This window comes from Mus pahari, chromosome 2 (genome assembly GCF_900095145.1).
Source record: "Mus pahari chromosome 2, PAHARI_EIJ_v1.1, whole genome shotgun sequence".
In the NCBI taxonomy this organism is placed as follows: Eukaryota; Metazoa; Chordata; class Mammalia; order Rodentia; family Muridae; genus Mus; species Mus pahari.
Genome location: NC_034591.1, coordinates 142,980,894 through 142,998,084, shown reverse-complemented (window position 1 = coordinate 142,998,084; position 17,191 = coordinate 142,980,894). Strand labels below are relative to the sequence as shown.

General features: G+C 48.6%; 1 protein-coding gene across 1 annotated transcript in view; it reads right to left on the bottom strand.

Moving 5' to 3' along the window:
* The window catches only part of Tspan11 (tetraspanin 11), a 62,304-nt gene that overhangs the window by 23,397 nt on the left and 21,716 nt on the right, over positions 1–17,191 (bottom strand). The window contains exons 2-3 of the mRNA XM_021191101.1: positions 10,639–10,733; positions 1,266–1,457 (exon numbers count right to left, since the gene is read on the bottom strand). Coding sequence (XP_021046760.1) covers positions 1,266–1,457; positions 10,639–10,722 — 276 coding nt within the window. The 5' untranslated portion in view covers positions 10,723–10,733. The remainder of the gene's footprint in view (positions 1–1,265; positions 1,458–10,638; positions 10,734–17,191) is intronic.

Below are 17,191 nucleotides of genomic sequence, written 5' to 3'. Positions count from 1 at the left end.
TGTATGTGTGTGTGTGTGTGTGTGTATGTGTGTGTGTGTGTGTGTGTGCAGAGCCAGTTCACATGGACTTCAAGGGATGGCCATGCTCTTGCCAGCCCATGGTGAGGGTCACCAGGCAGGCTGTGGCTGCTCCACCCCCCCCCCCCGCCCAACTCTGGAAGGTGCCTCCGAGGAGTACACCTCCTGGAGGTTGGTCCCTGTAGCACTTTAGCCTACATATCACCATGTACCCTGCCAGCACCCTGGGTCTGAGCTCTCCCTCAGAGTCAAATGAAGGAATTCTTCATAACGGGAGCGCCACACAGCTGGGTCTGCACAGAACGGCTTTTATATCCAGGCCAAAAACTAGGTCGCTGCTTTGAGAGCTGCTGCAGGGGCCAGGCCTCAGGCTCCCCCACTGCAAGCCCAGCCTTCCACTTCCTAGCATGAGTGCAAGACAGAACTGCACAGTCTGGGGTGGACTGTGGGGCTGGGATGCCAGATGGGTAGGGGCAACTCAAGAGCTCTTTGAGGTTTCTTCCTGTCGCCTGCTTTCTTTCAGGCTCAGCCTGACTTCTCTGAAAGTTGGATCTATTCTGCAGCTTGGGCTTCCTCGCAAATCCTAAGCTTTATTTATTTACTTTTTTTTCAGTTTTCTCTGTCTGTTTCATCTCTTCTGAACATTAGGCTTAGTCTGGGGTGGGTACAGAGAGGCCAGAGTCAGTCACAGTCAAAGGGTGTCAGAGAGCTGGGTGTGTGGAGCTTGAGGTGTTCTCGGCCTCAGGGTCCCTGCTGGCTCTTCCCTGGCCTCTTTCCTGACCCTGGGTACATGCTATGGGTGTCTCTCCAGACCCCCAGGAAGAAGCTGCCATGAAGAACATGGCAGCCAGCCATGAAATAAATACTCTTTACAAATGATCAAATCAGTTAAGCCTTACAAGGCCTTTCCATGGAACTGCCATAAGTACATATTAAACAACATATAGACACATATCCAAAGAAGAAGGAGGAGGAGGAGGAGGAGGAGGGGAAGAGGTGAGGGGGAGGGAGAGGTGAGGGGGAGGGAGAGGGGGAGGGAGAGAGGAAGAGGAGGACTGGCTCAGGTCCGACATACCTGGACAGCCACTCTGCTCTGGCTCCTCAGTATCCTCAGTGCCCAACCTGGGGGGGGGGGCATGTGGGATGCTTCTCTGCCCCCACATAGCACAGGTCTTCACTCACTCTCTAGGGAAGAATACTCAGTGTGGAAAGACAGCTTCCACATAGGGACAGGGGGTGGTACTCACTGTGGAGAGGCAGCTCTTCTGTTCCCGGATGATGGCCCCAAAGCCCAGGAAGCCAGTTGTCATGACAAGACCACCAACGAAAATGAGGATGTAGGCAGAGGCAGCAAACGTGCTGGAGGCCAAGATGCTGAGGTAACCGCTCTTCTCCACCAGTGTCCAGATGCCCACAGCCATGACGGCTGCCCCACCTACCTGCAGAGACGTGAGGCCGATCAGTCTTCAAGGAGGGGGGATTTCAGTTTATACACAAGCAAATGAAGGCTTCAGGTACTCGGTGGACTTGCCAGCACTCCCACCCCACCCTGTGCCTCTGTCCCCTCACAGATGCAAAGGGATTTCAAGTCTAAGTCTGAGCCCAAATATCTACTTCTTACTGACCAGGGATGGAGACCCTTTGTCTTCCCCATGCCGTTCTGGGCTCTCTTTTCCTCAGCATGCCCCTGGGACTCTCCCAAAATTTCCCAGAGGGCCTTTCATGCTGGCCCGTATGCACATTTGGGCAGCAGTTGAAGAAACAGGCCCACTGAGCAAAAGTGCCCTGCCTGAGGTCTTGCTTCTAGGAGGGACAGACACAGGAGCGATGCGGAGCTAGGGGCGTGTCCACAGTGCCTGCTCCTTGGAAAGGCATCCATGTTCCTCACACTTCTGCACAGAATGGAGAGGGAGTTACCCGTCATATTCCAGTTTGGTCTTGAGAAGGATCTAGGATGGGAGCCTGCTCACTCGCTGCTGAGGAAGAGTGCCACGGAGCACAGCTAGGAAGTCAGCCTCCAGGGTTCATGAGGCCAAAGAATCGCTTTGGCAGGGTGATGCTTAGAAGAATATATTTATGCACCATGTGTACACTACAGGTGCCACACGTGGAATAGGAGAGCTATTTGCTCAGAACCTGGGGACTTCTGACAATTTCTGCCATCTGATCCTGGGAAGGCCACCTTCTTCTTGCCTCTGGTTTTCAGATCCCTATTGAAGAATGGGTCCTTTCCTCCAGATGAATAATGGAGGCTTCCTTAGAGGTCTTACTGTGGTCACAGCTACAGGGGTCTGCTCCTCCCCCACTCCATTTCTGCCCACACCTGGGGAGCTCATCCCTGTAAAAGGTTCCCCATCTGTAGCACAGTGACTCCATGGTCATCTTCCCGTTCTCTGTTCTGAGGTCTGACAGACCTCGGGAGAGCAGAGCTTGGGGGTTCTTAGGAATTAGCCCACCCCAGGCACTTACATCGTGTGACTGACACGTAATCTGCCAGTTTCTTGTCTAAGTAGTACAATCATCCGGGGAGGACAGGGCAGGGTATATTATTCTGCGTGGCAGATAAGGAAGGAAACAGGCTTGTAGGGAATAGCAGTGCGCCTGGGATGACACCGTTAGTTTCAGAACTGAGATTCAGGGACAGGTCTTTTGAGGACAGAGGCAGGACTGTGCTTGGATCCGACAAAGTGGGTGTGCCTGATCCTCCACTTCTGCTGTTCAAATGGACGATCCCTTTCAAGCCCTCTTTTATCTCCATTGGCAGCTCCAAGGGATGTCAGCATAAGGGCCCCACACAGGACCACGGCTGTGCTGCTAAATGGAGCTGGAGAGGCTAACCTCCCCTCCACCGCTTGAGGCACAGTCCCCCCTTCTACTGTAACCCCTCTAACCTTAGGGTGCAGTTTTTGATGAATATTATCTTACTCTATACATGCCAGCACCTTTTCTTAGTGGTACTAATAACAGCAATGACATAGCCTACAAATCACAATTTGAGTCAGGAATCCCAGGACACAGTTCAGAGACCCCATGGGGGAGGGGCATCTGTGCTCCACACAATCCCTGTGAACGTTCTGAGTCTGGGTGGGTGGAGCTGAACAACACTTTCGAATGACTAGTGGCTACCCCTGTTGATCAGCTTCCATGACCACTGGGAACTCCCCCTATTCCCTTATATAACTGTATTGCCTGGAAAGGCTCGAGTGAGGGTCTCAACTCTGAACAATTCATCTTGGACACGGAGACAGTCCTGTAACGTCTTTGGCTCCTCAGTTCTTCATCTTTTAGGTTGAGAGAGTCTCACTAGATTGGTGGCTCTAATCTAATCGCTTAAAGGCCTCTTCAGCTACTTCTTTGCAAGGACTTATCTGGATGTGTGCTTTGTACATGGTGTAGCAAAAAACTTCAGTCCAAGACACACAGTACATTAACTAAGAAATAATCTCTCTCTCTCTCTCTCTCTCTCTCTCTCTCTCTCTCTCTCTCCCCTTCAAAACAAATTAACTAAAAGCACAGGATACTGCCAAGCAGAAATTATGAACATCATAAGATAGTTAATGGGTACAATCTGTATCAAAATGGACACATATTTTTTTTTTAATTAGGTAGGCTAATGCTGAGCCCCAGCCATCCCCAAACCAGTAACATGAGCACCCATATCTAGGACTCTCAGAGGGATAAGCTCAGACTGGCTTGTGGACAGGTAATCTGCTGGGATACATGGAGAAACTTGGACTCTAATCAAAAAGAGTCATTTAACGCATAAAATCATGCATTTGGGATCCAGGGCTGAAGTCTGCCTGTACACCATGGGCAAAGCACACGTCCAGATAAGTCTCCAAGTTTTCTCCACGTCCTCAGAATTGTGGCAGCATAATCACCAGAGGAGCTATGACAAATCAGAAGCCCGCACTAATCAGCACTCCTGGGAGTAAGTCCCAGGCAGGGACATTTTAGAAAGTTTCCAGGTGCCCCTTTGAGAATCACAGCACAGGTCCAAGCGTCCTACCCTCTCTCGCCAGTAGATGGCGCTGTGAAGTCCCATAGACCACAACTGGCCTGTGATGCTTCTCAAATGTTCATTACTGGGATGGGTCACCAGGTGTCACAGGAGGTGGAAGCCAGAAAGTCTGGGCCAAGTCTTTTGGGTTATATGATTAACTGTGGGGGCGGGACAAATTAAAGAATTAAGTCTTAAGTCCCAGCGTCTTTATTTGCAGATTAAGCCACTGGGCAGGGACTGTGGAGTAGAGCACTGACCCCAGGTCTGGTTTCCCCAGTCACTTACATCAGCTTGGTTCTGTAGTGTCAGTTCTTCCTAGGACAGAGATGGTTTTCTGTCAAATAGTAGCTGAATTTTTCAGCCTGTTGCTAGTGCACCAGAAAACACTATGTGTGTGGATGTGTGTTCGTGCGCGCGCGTGTGTGTGTGTGTGTGTGTGTGTGTGTGTGTGTATGTGTGTATGTGTCAGGGTGTATGGGGAATGAGATGGACAAAGAACACAGCAAGACATGAGAGGCAGGAAGGAGGGTCACCCACACAGGTCATTGACGGAACTGTTCATTTATGAAAAAGGAACATTAGCAAAATGCTTTTTGGGCAATCCAGGGCTCCTAGCCTATCGTGAGCAGCCATCCTTGCCCAAGGCCTGATGGAACCCAGGTGCAGGCCTGGAGGGAAGCAGGCAGAGGGTGTGAGAGCAATTATTGATTGTTTGTCTTTCTTTCTTTCTTTCTTTCTTTCTTTCTTTCTTTCTTTCTTTCTTTCTTTCTTTCTTTCTTTCTTTTTTTGGTTAGGATTTCACAGGTCAGGTTTCTCTGCTGGAGACACAGGAAGCTATGGGATTTCTAAGAAGGATGCCCTGGGCAGGGTTCTCTGCCCCCTGTAATGGACTGTCTGTGGCTTTGAAAGGCAGGAAACACACAGGGTGGAGGGCCATGTGTCAGGGGTGGTGGGGCAGAGCAGGGCTGCTTGTTATGTGCTCGGTGGCATTCTGGAAAGGTCACCCTCATGAATGAGGGTGGCCCACTAAGGACCATGCTCCTTATTTATGAATGGTCCTTGGGCAGCTTCCTCAATGCCACCACCACCCGTGTACCCAGCAGCCTTTGCAGGGGCACCGATGTCTCTGTGTGATGTCTACATGCTGATTCCACTTGCTGTTAGACCCACCTCCGTGTCCTCACTGTACGGTCTACCCTGGCTCCGGTCCCAGATCATCCTCGAGCTCCTTCTACCCAGAGGTGGGCTGGGCCCCTTACTGAACTGCACCTCCACACAGAGCCCAGACTCTCCTGCATTTGCATGGAGGCCTTTAAATATTTCCCCCACTTGGCTAGGTTTCCCTCTCTCATACCCTGGCTCTAACGGCCTCTTAGGAAGTGTTCACTTTTTACCTTCTATTCTATTATTCTTAATCTTTCTGTGTGTGGTATGATACGTGTGTGTGTGTGTGTGTGTGTGTGTGTGTGTGTGTGCCTATTTGTGAGTGTGGTTCCTTAGCATGGGTCTGGAGGCACGAGGCTAACCTTGGGTCAGATGTTGGTCTTCTCCCACTTTGCCGAGACAGGAAGGGTCTCTGTTTGCCACTGCCTACCCCAGGCTAACTGGCCCTCTGACTTCAGGGCATTCCCCTGTCTCTGTCTCCTGCTCTTGATGTAGGAGTAACAGGATTGCAGACCGTGCTCTGCTGTGATTGACTTTCCATGGGTTCTGGGGATTTGAACTCAGGTCCTCACGCTTGCATGGCAGGTGCTTTGCCAACTCTTGATCCATCTTCTAAGCCCCTGGCTACTGCTCGTGAACTCATAGTCAATGCTTCTGAAGTAAGGCTGTGCCAGTGAACAAGACTGTGGACTTGGTCAAGGTGATAGGTGCTAGATGCCTGGTAAGACATATATGATTAGGTAACATATATGACACATATGATATATTGACAGCATGTATCCAGACACACTGTACCACCACTCATCAGGTACCTATTTCTCATCTCTCCTTCCTTCCCATCCTTCTTATGCTAATTATTCCAGTTAACATCTTCCAAGGCCATTACAAGTGTGCAGTTCTGCAGGAGAGCTTTGTACTCTTTTTTCTGATAATGCTCTGCCCACCTCCTCCTGGCATGCAGGAGCTTAGGTGAGGAGCTGTGACCACGTCAGTCTCTGCCTGCCAGACTCCTGGGGCAACAATTAATGTTTCTTGCCCCTGTCTGCTGGCCATTTTTCTTGTAGAGGGGTTAGGACCAGGCTGAGGAGACAAATTGGGTTAGTCTCCTTGGATACTTGGGTATCTTTCTTTTGGGGAAGCGTGCCTCTTAATCTTTATTTACCCTAGAATACTGTGGAGAGTGCTAGAGTACAGGTAGTGTTCTTAGGGGAGGAAGAAAAGAATCATGGAAGGAGGGGGGAAAGTAAGGTGGGGAGGAAAAGACAGAAGAAGGAAGAAAGGAAGAGTGAGAGTCTGAAGAGGGAGTGTTCTCTGACCTCCCCTGCGGGTGGTGCTCAAGTCTTCCATGATTCTGCTCCCAGTCTCAGCGTGAGTCCCTGTCTGTCTCTGTGCCTCTCTCTGTTTCTGTCTCTGTCTCTGCCTCTGTCTCTCTCTGTCTCTGTCTCTCTCTGTGTCTCTCTGTATCTCTCTGTCTCTCTGTCTTTCTCTGTGTCTCTTTGTATCTGTCTGTCTGTCTGTCTGTCTCTCACTCTCTCTCTCTCTCTCTCTCTCTCTCTCTCTCTCTCTCTNCTCTCTCTCTCTCTCTCTCTCTCTCTCTCTCTCTCTCTCTCTCTCTGTGTGTGTGTGTGTGTGTGTGTGTGTGATGTGTGTGAAGGTATACGAGCCCACACACACTAAGAGGCCACAGGAGGACATGGGATGCTCTACGCCTTCCTTGTTCCTACAAGACAGGATCTCTCACTGAACCTGGAGCTAGCCTGCAGCCAGCTCAGTGATCCTCTTGTATCCATCCTGCCTCCCCGGCTGGCTTTGCATGTAAGTGCTATGGATTTAAACTCAGGTCCTCCTGCTTTGCCCAGCAGGTGCTCTGACTCACTTGGACATCTCCTCAGTTGCCTGTGTTTCTCTAAGTGGGGTCCCCAATTGTAGCATCAAATTCTGGGTAGCCCCTCAAGGCAGGACAGGCTGTGAGCTGAGGTAGCATTTCCAAGCTCCTCCCATAGCCTGGCAGAGCTTCTGGGAGGTCGGGGATGTTTTGATTATTGACACAGCCAAGCAGCTAATTAAAATAATAAATTAGAGAACAGAGGGATGATGGGAGCTGTGCAGGGAGGAGGGGGGGAGTAAAGTATCTCCTTGGCAGCCACATAGAAAAGCGGGGCATGTTTGCTTTTCAGGGTCACCCAGGAGATACGTCAACTGTGGCATCTGTGATCCCTGGCCAGAGCTAATCCAAGGAGGCCTGGGGGAGCCCTGGGTGATGTGGAGTGGGGTGGGGAGCTCCTGAGTCCTGCCCAGCGAGAGTAGAGTGGGGTCTACTCTGCTTTTCTCAGATGAAGGAATGTGGCCCACTCAGGACTGTGACCTGCATGTAATGATGGTAGGGCTATTGACAAAACAGAAAGGTCTCAGAGGATGTCACGTCTCATGCAGGCAAGGATAGCTTCAGAAGCGATGTTTCCAGTGAATGTTTCCTTGTTTTCTATGCAAGTCATGATGCCAGAAGCTCTAAGTGTCCTGGTAGGAATGGAGGAAGCTGCTGAAGAGATGGTGATCACCCTGCATTATATGTATTTCATATATGCATTATATATGCATTTCACACACACACACACACACACACACACACACACACACACACACACACACGAAAATGAATTGCCTAGCAGCTGGATTGTTGTGGTGGTTTGATAAGAATGTCTCCCATAGGCTCATCTGTTTCAATACTTGCTCCTCAGTTGGTGGAACTATTTAGGAAGGATTAGGAGGTGTGGCCTTGTTGGAGGAGGTCTGTCCCTGGGGATGGATTTTTCGAAACCTGTTTTAAAATGGAGAACCATTTCAAAAGCCCATCTATTCCCAGTTAGTCTCTCCGCCTCATGCTTGGGGTTCAGGATGTAAGCATTCAGCGACTGCTCCAGTGCTATGCCTGTCTGCCTGCTGCCAAACTCCCCACCATGATAGTCAAGGACTCACCCTCTGAAACTGTAAATCCCAAACAAACTCTTTCTTCTGTAAGTTTCCTTGTTCATGTTGTCTATTCAAAGCAATGGAATCGTAACCAAGACAACCATCAATGACTGAACTTGGTGAGCCAGGTCCCCAGCTACACAATAGGGGTACTAGTGACACTGACGGCTGAAGTTGAATGGAAGGTCACAGGGGCATCTATGCAGCCTTTCAGTGCTGGGCATCATGGCCACCAGGCTGGCATCTTGGGCTTGTTGCTCCGTGCTGTCTTGTAGTGTGGACCTACACTCAAGAGGTGCTTTGCAGTAGTGTAGCAGGACTTTGTGTTTTACTGAACTTCCAGCCTGGGTGGCTGGGCTGGGCTCCGTGTCAGTTTCTGTATTGGAGGTGCAGTGGAAAGCAGACTGGAGGATGTGGAAAGACCCCCCTCCCCCATTGCCCTGCACTGTAGTTCTTCAGGGACGGCAGAACTGTGGTGACCCTATGGGAGGCATGCAGACACTTCTCTGTCTTATGACCAGGTTCAGAAAAGTCACAACAATTGGACTTTGGGGTGTCTTCAATAGGAGGGGACCTTCTCTGTAGGGAGGAGAGATATTCTCTGAATATTCTCTCGGGTAAATTCTGCTCAGTTTGAGGGATCTGAGCATGGCCCTGGATCACGGACGTCTCGGTCTAGAACTTCAAGTACCAACCTGCTGGTTTACGCCTCTGTGGACTGAGGTACCTTAGAACCCACTTGTAAGATGTGGGGCATTCATTGTCTGATGCTTGTCAATCTTTGGAGATTATCTGGAGTGGGCACAGGAGACTTGTATGGTCAGGAAAAAAGTCTTAACAACAACAATAACAAAAAACTTGACCACTTGGGCTGGTGAGATGGCTCAGCAGGTAAGAACATTGACCATTCTTCCGAAGGTCCTGAGTTCAAATCCCAGCAACCTCATGGTGGCTCACAACCATCTGTAATGAGAACTGATGCCCTCTTCTGGTGTGTCTGAAGACAGCTACAGTGTATTTATATATAATAATAAATAAATCTTTGGGCTGGAGTGAGCAGGAACTGAGCAAGCTGGGTTGACTGGAGTGAGCAGAGGTCCTAAATTCATTTCCCAACAACCACATGAAGGCTCACAACCATCTCTATAGCTACAACATGCTCATATTTATAAAATAAATAAATCTTAAAAACAAAACAAAACAAAACCTTGACCCAGACATGGTGACACATGTCTGTCATCCAGCTAAGGTTAAGAGGATTGCCACAAGTCTGGGGACAGCCTGGGCTGGTATGAGACCTTGTCTCAGAAAACAAACAAACAAACAAACAAACAAACTTAAAACAAACACAAAACCTTAAAAGGGAAAAAATCGGAAAAAGGAAGGAAGAGAAGGAGGGAGGGAGGGAGGGAGGGAGGGAGGAGCATGTAAGCTTAGCAAGAATTCTAAACACCCCGAGTGATTTGTCTGAGGGTCAGATCTATGCATGTGGCCTAGTTGTCAGTCCTCAGCCCCAGAGCTTAATCATCCAGGATCTGTACCCCTGGGCCTCCCTGTTCCAGAAAACTTTCCTGGGAAGATCAGAGCAAGTTGCTTTATTTTTTGTTCACAGGAACTTAGCAAAAATCATATCTAAGCAAACGTTATGCCTGTCATTTTAACACACAGTATCTGGTGCTGTCAGATGTTCCTGTGCTTTGAAACCCATCCTGGGCTGCTGTCTGGGCCAGGAAGGAGCTTGGGGCCTGTGTGTGTGTGTGTGTTGTAATGATCTCGTCCCTGGTACCTGGAGACTAGCCCTGCCTCATCGCGATGATGTTTTAGGAGTATTTTCAGGCTTAGAGGCTAAGGGTGAACTCCAAACTATAGCTAAGGAAACAGACTCAGAGATCTAAGCTAAGCTGCCCTGGGCCACAGCACACACAGCTGCCAGGATCCCTGATGATGCAAACCTGCCCTCTTTCCCACATCCAGTGAGACCACAATATGAAACATACAATCAACAAACACCAGGTGCGGTGTCAAGCCTCTATAAGCCTAGCAGTTGGGAGAGTGAGGCAGGAAGGTCACCAGTTCAAAGCCAGCCTGGGCTACAGAGTGAGGCATCGTCTTAATAAGTGAATTGGGATAAAAAGCAGCATCTCTACTGGCCGTCTGGGGAATGATTGCATTTTGTTCCTAATTAGCCAGGTAATCAATCACCTCTGGAAAGCAGAGGCCACGCTGCTGTGGGAAACTTGTGTCAGGTGCCATAGAGACCATCCCTGTCTCACTGCAGCCCTGAGACCATGGCAACGCAAGTGGGTTTCAATGGGGAGGGGACATCATTTCGGCAGTCAGGATAACATGGGCATGGTGTGCTGGTGCTGGTGGCAGGGAAGAGAGATGAGGTTGCACACAGTTCAGTCTAGATGTGGTGGCCTGGATTCCAAGAGAGCTGCAGTCTGGATTCTTCCCATCTTCACAGCCCAGCCTGCACTTACCCAGAAGAAGAAGTTGAAGATGAAGAGCAGGTACTTCAGGTGGGCCAGCAGCCAGTCATCCTGCTCTGTCTTGCAGTGCGCCATGGAGGCTGGGCCTGTGGAAAGACACGACCATGCTGAGTAAGGGACACCACAGGGATCCTTGGTGTCCTTCCCAGCACCTGAAAGGCTTAGCCAGTCAGTGTTTCCCTGTGGGTTCTAGGCTGAGGCTTTCAATATACATGTGTAATTGGACCCTAGATGAAGAAGTACAATCTAAGGAAGGGCAATCTTGGTAGAATTTCCTAGACTTCGGGACCTCACTTTTGTTACTATGACTCAAGGCTAAACCACAGGTGTCTAGAGTCCTTTATTTCCCCCCCATCGCAGGACATGTTTCTTATCCACACACATGCACGCATACCTTATCCACGCACATGCACACATACTCATGCTTGCTCATGAGCACTCACACGTTTGGCAAAGCTGCAGATCTGAGCAGGATCTCTGACCTCTGCCTGTGTCACTGTGCACAAGCATCTGTCTGGAAGGGACCTTGATCTCCCAGGGCTACCTCACTTGTCCCCAACTCCCAGCTCCCAGAGGAGGAAGCAGGTCCAGTTCACTAGTGGCTCTGCCAGCAGAAGTTGGGAGACTGCATGCTCACTGCTAACTTCAAGTCCCCACTGGGTGCTGTGGGGGAGCCAGTGCCCTCCCACCCAGCATCCTCACCTGTAAGCACACAGATGATAGATGTCTGTTGTGGGATGCTCAGAGAGATCCGTGGGATCCTCCGGGTTCAGGGTCTAACTAGGCTTAGGTACACAGTATGTGCTCGGTAAATGGTGAAAGAGATCCTCATTCCATGCCCCAGATGCTCCATCTCTGACTCAGCACCACCTTGTCCCGTTCTGACCCCTGGATGGATGGTTTGAGAGCTGTGAAATCAGTGGGGCTCCAGAAGACCCGCTGGGCATTGACACTCTTTGCTTCTCAGTAGGTACACACCACAGCAGGTAGCCTCTACTCCTAGGCTGTGGCAAGTTACTTAACCTCTCTGTGCAGGATCACAAAGCAAGGAGGCTTTGCAGTACATCCTGGCTAGAGGACAGCTGGGAAATACACACACTCTATTCTCTTGGAAAAGACTCTTTCAGTTTTAGCCGGGGACTTTGCCCCCTGAGGTGTGTTGCTATATCCCAGTGTCTCTTTCTGTGAGGTCTGGTTACGGTGACAGGCATCTCCACAAAATCTTCCTGATGCAGCAGGAAAGGAGAGTTGCCCTGATGTCTAGGGGAGTGGGGTTTATAAAGGGAGAAACCACAAGTAGGGACTTCCAAGCCTTGGCGTTACATGACTGGGTAAGAGGGTAAAGGAATGTTGGCCTTTAGGCTGATTGGTTCAAGCATCTTGTCAAACCACCAGAAGGGACCACACATCTAAAAGGAGCATCCTGACATGAGAACGACTTATGTTTTCTTGACCCACCCTGTTATTATTGGCTGGTCATAGTGGCTATACCTATTTGTAACTGCCAAGAACATTTCATAGGTTTTCTCAGAACACAAGAGTGGGAGCCACGTTACTCTGAGGACAAGTCAACTTAAACAAAGTCTGAAAAACAAAATGGAGTTCATTCTGCTACTTTAATTCCTTCATTTCCCACTTACTAGTTGCTTTGGAGGCCAATCTTGGGCTCCCAGAGGTCTGGATTTTTTTTGTGGTTAATTTGTTGATAATGAGATCTCATTACCATTAATTGAATAGTTCTCAGTCTCTGTTTAATATATTGTAAAAGCTTGTTTAGAATACACAGTCTGAAGGTAAGGAGAGGTAAAAGAATGACTAAGGGTCATATAAGGGTGGAAATAAGAGCTGTTAACCAAGAGGAAGAATCAAATAATGAATGGTCCCAACTTTTGGATTCTTCCCATTCTCTTCAACACCTCTCCAGGCTTTCCCTGACCTTAGCCAATAACTCATGAATAACTCCAGAATGGTTGACATAGAAGCAGCACTCCTCGTGTAAGGTGGCACAGAGCCCTCCCCGCTGCAGGAACACTAGGTCTAATCTCCACCTGTTTTGTAACACCACTTCAGCTAGAGCATCTACGTTATACTCCAGGTGGGAAACGGACCTTTCTAGGCACTGGGTAACTTCTTCATCTATGTCTGCCTTTAAACTGTTATAGTTCTTTTCCTGGAATTCCAGGGCTGGCTCCAGCTAGTCCTGCCCCCAGAATCAATGCTAAGATTAAAGAGATGGCGTCTCTCTCCTGTCTCATAAGGCCTCCCTAAGTTTGTCCTATTAATGCTCTCAGCACTGTTTCCTCTGGTTACGCAAGGCACTAATTGAACAAAGATACAGAACCCATCTGGGGTAGAAGAATTAAGAACCACCCAGTTCACACAAGGGGTCAGTCCTGTTGACAGGCCCACCATGCCTGTTCCGTGGGGATAACCCATTTGGAATGGACTGTGGCCATGGTCCGCGATTGCAGAGGTGTTGATGCAACGAGGGGAATTTTCTTAGGCAGATGCCCTGTCCTGATATGGTTTGGAGGGGTTAAAGCTGGACCTTTCTGAGACCACCTACATGCAGAATCCCTTTCAGAAACATTGTATTCTGCTATTAACCCTATGCCTTCACAAAAGGGGGTGGTGTCTAACATTATAACATAGCTAACAGGAGGTGGTAAGTTCGGACTAGGAAGCATTCAGTATCTGGACCGTATTTACCATCATTGACCAGAGGGGAGCTGCTGATTCTGGTTGTTCAGCGGGGAGTTCTAGAACAGAGGATCCCTGCCATTGGATATCTGGTGGTAAGGTAGTTGTTGGTCTAGAAGATGCTGAGACTAATACTGGTGTAGGGCGGCTAGAATGTGATTGGGCCTACTGCTGCTGATGACTCGCCTTATTAGGAGTTTGAGTGTAAAGAGTAACCTGGGATTGTAACCCCCGATAATGTGGAGCTAGAGACCCCAAGATTTCCCAACTTCCTATCCCTTGGCTTGTTCTCCCTTGTCAGTGAACCTGAGCAGTACTTTGGAGCTGTCTCCTTGTCGGGTAACTGTGATAAGATCTTCTTTTAACACTCTCCATTTCTGGTGATGGAGGTTTCACATCCCGAGGCAGCACAGGGACCGCCTGTTTGGGACCCTCACATTTGGTAGTTCTTTTCTCCACAGAACATATATAAAAAGTCTCCCATTGGCTTTCAGGAAATGAATCTTGAGGAGTCTGTTGGGTGTTGGGTCATGAGTTGTAGGCCAGCTGGCACAAATCAAAAATCAAGCCCGGAAACCAGGATGTTCTGATTGGTCCTTTTGTACAGGCCAGTTGGGCACAATAGTCAGTCTTGGGATTTTCAATCACCCAGACTAAATCAAAAGGTTGGTATGGGTTAGGGGCTGCAATATATACGTTAGCAGGGACAGTAGACTCAGGACAGAGTCAATTTTAACTTGAAGGGGTTGGTGTCCTTTCGAACCTTCCATTTGGGAGCTGGAATCAGGTAGTCTTCCTTAGTGGAGAATGGGTTAGAAGGTCTGGTGTGAGTATAGTGCATCCAGGCAGTGACTCTGTCCACTTTGGTGGCAGTTGGTGTGGTCGAGAGGATGATGTGAGGTCCTTTACACCTGGATTCAAGTGTGCCTTGGCAAACTCTCCTCACATAGACCCAGGCTCCTGGTCAAAACTTGGGCAGTTCCAGAACTGGGCCTGCTTCATAGAGGGCATGTAATTTAGGCTAGACATACTTATGAGTCCATTGGGTTGCTCTGACCCTAAATATTAAATCATCATCCTCCAGTTCTGCACTGACTGCTGACTGCAGGTTGTATACAATGGGGGCTAGGATACCAGCCATAATTCCAAAAGGGGTTAGTCCCATCTGGTAAGGAGAATTTCTTACCCAATATAGAGCAAAGGGAAGGAGCATCAACCAGTCCCTGCCTTCACTCTGTGTGTGTGTGTCTCTCTCTCTGTCTCTCTCTCTCTCTCCTCTCTCTCTCTCTCTCTCTCTCTCTCTCTCTCTCTCTCTGTCTCTCTCTCTCTCGATTTATTTATTGTATGCATATGAGAACACTGTAGCTGTCTTCAGACATACCAGGAAAGGGTATCAGATCCCATTAGAGATGGTTGTGAGCTACCATGTGGGTGCTGAGATTTGAACTCGGGACCTCTGGAAGAGCAGTCGGTATTCTTAACCATCTCTCCAGCCCCAGCTAATGTCTCTTTTAATGTTCTATTCATTCTTTCTACCTGCCCTGTACTTTGGGGTCAGTATGCACAGTATGGAATTTCCAATCTGCCCCCAATGAATTTTGCTACAACCTGATTTACCTTGGACACAAATGTCAGTCCATTATCTGATCCTATCATATGAGGAAATCCATACCTGTGTAAGACATCTTCCAGTAATTTCTTGGCCATTTCCTTTGCTGTCTCAGCCTTAGTTGGGAATGCCCCTGTCCATCCAGAGAAAGTGTCCACAAATACCAGCAGATACTTGTAGCCGTACCTACCAGGCTTGATCTTTGTGAAATCAATTTCCCAATAGACCCCCAGTCTCTTACTTCACAGTTGAGAGGGAGGGAGCCTGGATGTTTGGGATTGCTGGGTACTGGTCAGTTGGCAAGCTTTACAGTTTGTCACTTTATCCTCAAGAGTGCTTGGTATAACCTTGAAAGTTACTTTGGATTATCTGACCGCATCTGCCATGCTTCTGATGCCCATGTGGGTGACTCTGGATTTTTCTGAAAATGATTCTTGCTAAAGATATATGTAGTATTAGCTTACCTTCAGTCAACTGCCACCTGACCGCTAGACATTGACCCATGGGCTGGTTTATAGGCCATTTAATCTCTTCTGTATAGACCAGTTGCTCTGGCAGATTGGAATTTAGTGGTTCAGGTAGGATGGTAGCCCACACAGAGATGGCTGTTTCCAGAAGGCTACCTACTCTCTTGTCAGTCAGATTGTTACCTCTAGCTATTGGCGCCATTCTTTTTTGATGCCCTGGATAATGAACAATTGCCATTTTTTGGTAGCCAGAGGGCTTTAAGGAGTTGTAGAATTTCATCTTTATATTTTATTGTTTTTCTTTCTGCTGTGAGAAGCCCTCGTTGCTGGTAAATGGCTCCATGCACATGAGCAGTTGCAGATGCATAGTGGTTGTCCATGTAGATGTTAACAGCCAGTTTTTTTCCCATGATGAAGGCTTGTGTTAGTGCTATCAGTTCAGCCCTCTGAGCTGAAGCACCTGGAGGAAGCAACTGAGCCCAGATCACCCCTGTTTCTGTAGTCACTGACACCCCCACTTTCCTATGACCCTCATGGATGAAGCTGCTCCCATCCACAAACCAGGTCTGCTCTGCCTCCAGCAGAAGAGAGTCCTTCAAATCAGGTTGGGTACTATGTCCTTGAGCCAGAACCTCATCACATTGATGGAGTGGGTGGTCCAAGTCAGGATCCGGTAGGAGAGTCGAGGGGTTCAGGGAAACAGGCGGCTGGAAAGTAACTCGGCCAGGGTCGTTCAGTAGAGTCTGATAATGAGTCACGTGGGTATTACTGAGCCATCGATCAGGAGCTGCTTTAGTGCCCCCAATTGCATGGGAGGTAGTCATGGTCAAATTCTGTCCCAAAGTTAATTTATCTGCACCCTTAAGTAGTAATGCCATAGCCACAATAATACACAGGTAAAGTGGCCATCTTTCTGTCATTGGGGTCAATTTCTTTGATAAATAAGCAACTGGCTGTTTCCATGGCCCTAGAGTTTGGGTCATAACCCCTTTATCTACCTGTCCATGCGCATCAATATACACATGGAATGGCTTAGTGATATCTGGTAGCCCTAAAGCAGGGGCTGACAACAGGGCATTTTCACCTTTTCAAAGACCTTCTGTTGTTTCTGAGTTCAGATAAAATCATTAGTTTCATAGAGGCCTAGCCATCTTGGCAAAGCCTGGAATCCATTGTCTACGGAAGCCCGTGGATCCCAAGAACTCTCTCACCTGCTGAGATGTACAGGAGGTGGGAGTACTGAGAACAGCCTCCTTCCTTGCTGCTGAGAGTCATGGTTGGCCTTCCTTCAGGATGTAACCGAGGTAGGTGACCTCAGTCTTGCAAAGCAGTGCCTTTTTAGCTGATGCTGGATACCCCATGTCCCCCAGAGTCTGCAAGAGTCTCTGAGTCCCTTTTTGGCCATTCTTCCTGGATTCTGGTGTAATCAGAAGATCATCTTTATATTGGAGAAGGGAAATATCTGGGTTGTTAACCTGACACTCATCCAGGTCCTTGTGCAGAGATTCATCAAAGATGGTGCATGAATTCTTGAAGTTTGCGGAAGGCAAGTCCAGGTAAGTTGTCTGTTGATGCCTTCTTCTGGGTTGTACCAGTTGAAGACAAAGTATTCCTGACTCTTAGCGGCTGGGGGTACGCTTAAAAAAAAGGCATATTTTAGATCAGAATACCCCTTTCAGTCCAGCAGCAATGAGCACAGCAAAGGGGTATAGCCACTGTGGGGTGTAGGAAGTATAGGGGTTAGCCACTGTGGGGTGTATGAAGTATA